General features: G+C 40.0%; 1 protein-coding gene across 13 annotated transcripts in view; it reads right to left on the bottom strand.

Annotated features, from left to right (window-relative positions):
• The window catches only part of itpr1b (inositol 1,4,5-trisphosphate receptor, type 1b), an 83,305-nt gene extending 80,929 nt beyond the window's left edge, over positions 1-2,376 (bottom strand). For 12 of the 13 annotated variants that reach the window (XM_040159829.1, XM_040159827.1, XM_040159825.1 and 9 more), the window contains exons 1-2: positions 2,198-2,376; positions 969-1,082 (exon numbers count right to left, since the gene is read on the bottom strand). In XM_040159829.1, the coding sequence (XP_040015763.1) occupies positions 969-1,060 (92 nt within the window). In that variant the 5' untranslated portion in view covers positions 1,061-1,082; positions 2,198-2,376. Of the gene's footprint in view, positions 1-968; positions 1,083-2,197 lie in introns of those variants that run through there. The other variant, XM_040159830.1, reaches the window with a different exon arrangement.
• Between the last annotated feature and the right edge of the window lie 5,526 nt (positions 2,377-7,902).

Here is a 7,902-nt window from a genome sequence, read left to right on the forward strand (position 1 = left end):
CCACTATATGAATCCATCCATTTAGGGCTACAGCCTCCTGGCCGACTGGTCAACTGGTTGGTCAATATGCTCTCGTCCGACCTAATTCTCAGCGGTCAGAGAATACGGAGAAACGCGCTACATCAATAGCCTTCCAGGATGAATCCATTATTTTTGGCGGCAGGAGGGACAGACTACTTGTGACTTTAAACTCACCAAACCTAATGGGGATTGCTAGGTCTAACTTGTTTAACGTTTACTGAGCGTTCAATGAATGTTTAATCCGAGTTGGCTCTAAACTAATCAACACCATGTCAAAGAAGTTGTCGGTGTGGCCGCATTTTGTTAAAACGGATCCAGCAGGTTGCATATCACACCTTAACCTTAACACCAACATGACATATCATCTAAAAATGTAAGGCTAACTGTATTAGGATGCTCTATCAACTTTTGTATTTAATGCTTGAGGTTTTGAGTGTATATTCCTCAATAGTTCTTGTGCTGGGACACCAGGTGATATAGTCCTATTTTCAGAAGCCATCTGAATACGGGCAGGTGCACGCTGGTCAGCTCCGAGTCTGTTGTGATCATTTCTGTATAAAATAATTAGGTTAAAATCATTTATAATGTGGCAAATACTGGCTTTTTTATGTTTATTTATAATTAGTTTAGGCTAATGAGGCTACCAGGCAGAGTGCACTCAGTGCATTGTGGCTAATTTAGTCAATCTAGAGATAACATGCAGGTTTTTTTTCCCACGACCAGTCGGACGGTTGAAGAATAGGTGCGATTTCAGTCGACCAAGATTTTCTCTGGTTGACTACAGCCCTACATTCATTATACTACCCCATCTGCACAACCCCCTCTTTGGCTTAAAACAGCAACCATGTAAATCCTTACATGAGTGACTGTGCTTATTTGGGGGGCCAGTGCTGTGTTATAGTTGTGTGTCTGGATTTGTGCAACATGAGACAGAGAAGCAGACTTACCCTAACGTGCTGATAAAGCCACTGGTGGAGCCCTCTGCATACAGGGAACAAATGTCCCCAATATGGAGGAAACTGGACATCTTGTCCGACATGGTTGCTCAGGGTCGACTACACCTGCAAAAGATTGACGACACAGGTCATTAAAGCATCATGTCATGTAGCAGGGCCCGACGGAATCACAACATTTGGTCCTTTATGGATTATCCCAGACAATTTACCAATGACATTTTTGACATCCTTATACTGTATAAGTCACTCTAAGTAAAAAATACCAAGCATTACAGGTTATGTCTTTTAACAGGTTGTCAATAGCTGATTTTGTTGTGAATAAACTGTAAACATACAGCGGTCATGATCGTCAGGGGAACTATTATGACAATGACTTTGTTATTGCTGGACTCTGTGGTCCTTTGGGTCCAGACCATCCTAATTTTTTTTCTTTTTCTTTAGCCCATCCTCAGAGCACCACCTACTGTAAGATCATGAGTAAAATTTAAAACATAAAATTTAAAAGACATAGATGCCGTGAATGAGTGGAGCTGATAAACTGCTTAACTTTACAGCTTATTCAAGTTGGGCAGATTTGTGTAAACCACATGTAGGGAGGTATTAGAAATGAAACGAAGGAAAACACAAAACAAAGTTTTATTTGCTCTGTGCTAAAGTTAGCTGTATGAAGCCCTTGCATACTGAATTTAGGCCACCATCCTTCAGTCTGTCCTCAGGTGGAGAGAATATATAAGCCTGTGTGACGGAAGCTGACCCCACTTATAGAGTTTAAGTGGTCTGTGTGTTCTGTCCTTTTTATTCTCGAGAAAAAGCACCCAAACACAAAATTCTCTCGTTTCAGCTTGAGATACCGGCTAAACTCACAGTATGTAGCGCTGTAGCATCAAACGAAAATGTCTTAAAGGAGGAAAGCACAAAATATGACACTTTTCATTAAATATGCGTTTATTTCTATAGGCTAATACTGATTGGTGCGTATGATGATCTTGCTGAAGGTGCTATTTATCCCGATTCAGATGTCCCAACAACTCCATACAGCTAAGTTAAATGTCAAGTCGCCTCTTTTTTTTCCCCCCCTCTCTTTTTATCGCACGAGCTACAGCACAACAACAGCAACAAATGAGCGCGTGGGCTACTTCCTTGACTGGGATGCTTACAGCTCAGTGACAAGATGAACAGTACCCTAGCCGGGAAAAACTACAGACAGACAAGGAGTTTACCTGGCAGAAACGAAAGAAGACCTCAAATATAGAGAGAGAAAGAAACGTGCGAGGAAATGGGTCAGCACAGGATAATGTCCACAGCGCTATCCTGGGTTAAGTCCATGGTCGCCTAGTGAAACTCCAGGTAAGAGCAGGCTGAGCGGCGTTATCTCTGACAGCTGAATGCGTCCTCGGCAACAATCCGCTTCTTACCTCCTCCACATGTCACTGCGGGAACGCCCCTTTCGTTAACAGTTATACTGCAGCAGAGCTCTCTGGGTAATGTAGTTCTTTAGACATCTAACCTGCCGTGCAGTCATAACGCGAAACTTAAACTCCAGCTAAAAAGAGAAATTGTTGTCATGACTGGAATAAGTCAAATTGTTTAACTTCATTCATTAATATATTAGTGTTATTATCATTATTATTATTATCATCATCATCATCATCATCATCATCATTATTATTATTATTATTACTATTATTATTATTATTATCATTAATAGTAGTAGTAGTAGTTTTTCAATTCTTACATTTAATTCAATTAAATAACTTTAATCATCCCTAACAAACACACCCACACACATATCTCAATAAAACATATTAGACATAGTATTATGATTAATAAATAAAATTGTATATATCTAACTTAAAATCCTTGAAATAATGAAATAATATTCTGCATTTTCATTTGAATACCCAGTAGCTGTCGTCTCACTGTTCATATTGGATCCACAGTTCTTTACATTACAACAGAATAGAAACGAAACTCCCAGCTCCATAAGATCCTATTCAGCATGACTGTCTACTGCTACGTACAAATAACTCCTTCAGACGTGTCACATGTTGTGGACTGTAGTGAACCTATCTCTGAATGAATGATTACATCTGTGTGACTGGAGGTGTTGTCAACGTTATTTGATGTATATAATGTCAAAAAAAGAAGCACACGCACTGCCTTACAAAGAGGGGGGCATGCTGTGTGTGTCAAAGTGTGAAAGGACATGAGATAAAGACTTCAGATGTGTGTGCAGTCTCCTGTCAGAAACACTTACTCGGCTACTGGCAGTCAGATACCTAGCTTTGTAATGAGGACACGCCTTTGGAGTTTGTTTAGTTGATGCCATATTTGTATGTAGGATTTATCTTTTTCTTTTTTTCTTTTTGTTACACAAACACTATTGTTGTATGGTGCCGGGTCTATAAACCTTACTCATATAGAAAGATAGCATATTGTATGCAAACTTTTGAAACCTTATTCTCACGACTTTGAGTGATCTGGTTTATTTGCAGTTGACCCAGTGTAACATTTTCGGTTCGGAGAATTGGAACAGACTCTTATATGCACTGAAATATTCAGAAGCATTGTACAATACTAATACTAAACTCACAAATAACTTTGCATATGAATAGAATAAAGACCGTCCTCACAGGGATCCTGGTAATCCTTCCAAAACAGTTAAAAGCCCACTTCCAATTTCTCCATTAAAGCATACATACACTAGACTTTACATTGGTTACATTTGAAAATGTGTAAAGGCTTGACTATTCATACTTAATTGCAATATGAATGTGAGACCGAGAGACGCAGGAAGAGAGGGCGGATGGCTGCAGATTGCTATGTTTTGCCATACGCTGGGGCCAAAAAACTGAGGCCTCTACACTGTGATCCATGTTTTTATGCTCTGTATTTCTGGTGTTGACATAAAATCCAGCTCTGGTATGATGCAGTGGGAGGGGGGGGGGCTTATTATGCATGGGACGCCACTTTCTTTATTGCCAGAAACTCTCTGCTCTTAGTGGTTATGCAATTAGTCATCATTATCAAATCAGTTTCACACATGGTATCAGAAGTACATTCAAAACCACTCGACTACTCCATTTGTTGAATCATTGTGATTGTGAAAGGAAGGAAGGAGGATAAGTGCTTTGTCTCAGAGCACCATTGTCTGATTTGCAGTATGTATGTGCCAAATTCATGACATCACCATATCTGAGAGACTGACCTTTTTTTCCACTAAAAATATTTCCAGGCTTTGGTTAAATTTGACATTGAGTGAAGTTGAATACAGATTACTGAGTACTCAGTTGTCATGGATACAGTGCACAGAAAAACGGCTACCATTCTAGCACAGAGTGTAAAAAAAAACAAAAAAGGGTTTTATATATATAACTGGACACAACTGCTGCTGTGTTTGTGAACTACAGCAGTTCTGATGCCAGAAATGGTGTGAATCGTAGCTTGGTAAACAATAGCGCTTTCTTTATTCTCTGGATATTTATTATTATGGTACGCTGCTGGAACCTGAAGAGCTTGTCAGCTGCCAGAAGGCTTTGTCTCCACACAGTGCATGACCTCAACAGAACCACTGATATAGTTAGATACGGGATTTGATGGGTGAGGAGACAGATATCTTGCTCACATACCTCATTTTAAGGGAGTCACAAACGAGAGTACAAGTTTGGTGATTCATACCGATTGATGGCTTCTTTTTCTAACCGAATTAACAAATGACTAACAAATGAATGAATACAGCATCTGCATGCTTCTGAAGAGGGATGACAAACTTCAGCGACCATCTGTGTGGGTACGCAGATTGTGAGACTCATCATTGTGCATGTGTTAGAGTGAGTATTCTCATGTGCAGATTCAGGCCTTCTCTTAACAGCAATGAGTGGGTACAATGGTTGGTAATTTTCTTGTCTGAGGCCCAGATAGTCCTCTGTGTGGGCCATGCCCGCAAACCGAAATGTCAGAATAGTGCTAAATATACAAGCACGTTGCTCATTGTTCGCTTTGAATGAATATTCATCTTGATTTCATATCAGATATTAAGTTCCACAGTCCAGAGCCAGTCTACTCTTGTTAAAGGGAAGATGGAGGGCTCTGTAACTCTAAAACTCTATAAACAATGTGATGGCCTCTAACTGGTGTTCCAGATCTGGGACAGTGAACCACTGAAGACATGATACCGATGGGAGCGAGAACCATAGATAATGACTTATTAGCGATTTCCAGCTAAATGTAGAATACTGACAGAACTTCTTTGAACTTCAGCAATCTCACATCCATAGTCTCTTATTCTAAACCCATTTCAGTTGACAATTGAAACTCTATGATTGCAGCTTTGAGAACTGGAACAATGAGTCAGACTTTCTCAGGATCAGTTTGTGACGTACACAACTGGAGAACAGAACGATGTGGTGTGAACAAACGTGGTGTAAAAACACAGTTGGCATTACTAACTAAGCACAGGATCTTCTGGCATATTGTGAAAAGACGGTCATACAAACACCAGTCTATTTATCCTCTCGCTGTCTGCCGGCCTCTTTCACTCTGTGACGTATGCAGACCGTGAATGACATCACGTCCCCGTTGAGCTGAGTCAGTTGCACAGTCAAAGCTTAAGAGCTTTACCATTCTTCAGTTTATTCAGATCACCCCCCCACACACACACACACACACACATGACTCAAACATGGACAGGTACATTGCCACATCTGCCCCCCCCCAAAAAAAAAAACCCGGTTTTTGAAAGAAGCTTCCTCTTCCTATTTGCACACCACAGTCAACCACCGAGAAAGAAGTGGGATGGAGAACACGCAGCTGCACCATCATGCATAAGTTTTTTTGTGTTCCTAGGTTGTTGTTTTTTCATAAACTTGTAGCCTTTTAGTTGATATTCATGCTGGAGGTTCCCTTTAAAAAAAAAAAGAGGTCCCACCTCTTGTCATCTTGCAAGACAACAGGTATTGGTATGGCACCCTAGTATAAGGAGATCTACCTCCCTAAAAATAAAATACAATTATGCTGGTATAATGACCTGCATATCCCCAGTGGAAATAGTCTGATTAGACCAGCAGCAGAGATATTCTAATTAGGCCTTGTGATTTTGTGGTCTAACTTGTTACCAGTGTAGGAAAAATAAGTTCCATATTCTGTGCTGCATCTTTGATTCAGTCTGACATTGTATTCTAAGTCTCTCTGTTGGCAATGATAGAAATAATGATAACATTTGGGTTCATGTTTTTCAGATGTTCATTTTCTGTCAGGCTCTTGGTACAGGCTTTGTATAGAAAACAAAAGTGATCAAATGACCAGCTACATTATTCCAGCCCCCTCTTCATAAACACTGTGCAGAGAGCGGAGCATCACTTCACCACATCCCCTTGGTTACGGCATAATCAATATGCCAGACCATACACATATGCCAGGGGAAATTATCTGCCAGATGTTTTATTTGCGGAGACAGATACGAATTGAGCAGAGGTTTGTACACAGTTGTGTCACTGAAGGAGAGCAATATCCAAGAAGGCAGTGGGCTGAAGTCACCTATTTATCCTGCAGTTCTGTAAGCTGCTTTAACTGCAGGTAATCCATTAGGATCAGTAGGATGGGAGGACTCCTAGCCTCACTTTCACTACATGTTATAACCTACCTGGTTACCTAAATAAACCTGCTTACATACCATATGTATAGAAGTGCTCATTATATATTTATAAAAGAACTGCTTGGATGGATAAAGGTTTTTCTGGCTTAGAGCCATTGGTGGACACATTTAACCATTAAACAAATCTAATGTAATGAATTGTGGCTGTTTTGTTAATATTAACTTACAGTAATAGTGAAGTGCACAATGTACACAAAGTCTGCTGGAGGTTGCAAAGGTGAGACAGGACTGGTAATGGGTTTGTCACAGCTTAGCTTGCACACAAACAGTTGGAATCGACTATTTGTCAGTGAGCTGTTGCACAAGTTTTAAAAATCCTGAAGTGTAACGGCTCCGACATGATTAGTCTCAGCCCGACATGTGCAGTAAAGTGTCTTCAACAACTGTCACCCTGATGCCAAGTACATAAGATACCCCACCAAGCACTTAGACTCAGTGGGATCAGATTGGGTCATTATGCAAGAGTATGATATCAGTGGGAAATAATGACAGTGATTAAATCAAGGAGAAATATGGGGATATCTTAGGTTATGATTAAACCCATCATTATCAGGCTCTTTAGAAAATAATAGCTTGCATTCATTTTTACCAGGGTTTCCTTTTTATATACATCTTAAAAATATTTCTTCTAAATTCCACTCAACCACCTTCAAGCATACTGAAGACTGCAGATGTACACTAAACCCAATGTCTGATTTTTGTTTTATTTTATTTTGTTTTGTTCTTTTTTTGTTTTGTCTAGAAGTTTTTTGTCTAGAAGTCCAAAACTGCTTAGTTGAGAATCTGTATATTGTAAACGTAGTGTAGGTGTAGTTAGGATATGTATGTTATGTGTGCAGATCTGATGGGTGGTGAGAGCAGCTCTGGAGGAGGGTGCTTCCTGGGCTTCAGAACTTCCTGCTGAACCCACTGCAGGTGTACTGGGCCAAATTTAACTCAACATCTGTGATGGGAGGAGTCAATGTGAAAAACCCCACTGACATTCCCTTCCTTTAACCCCGAAGTGAGGATGCAAAATACAACCCACTCCATTATACACACTGTTGGAGCAGAACAGATCATAGAGAGAAAATCACATCTAACGTGTTGGTGAAAAATGAGTCACATACATTTCTAAAAAGCTTTGAGCTCTATTTTGAAGAACAATCAGCTCTTCTGTAGAGCACTTGTTTTGACAGACTTTGATGGTGAAGCAGTTTGACTACTTTCTAGCAACTGAGCAATTTGACTTTGCTTCAAAGCTGTTTAATCTGTTGATATGTAGTCAGTACA

The sequence above is a fragment of the Xiphias gladius genome, chromosome 21 (genome assembly GCF_016859285.1).
Source record: "Xiphias gladius isolate SHS-SW01 ecotype Sanya breed wild chromosome 21, ASM1685928v1, whole genome shotgun sequence".
NCBI lineage: Eukaryota > Metazoa > Chordata > Actinopteri > Istiophoriformes > Xiphiidae > Xiphias > Xiphias gladius.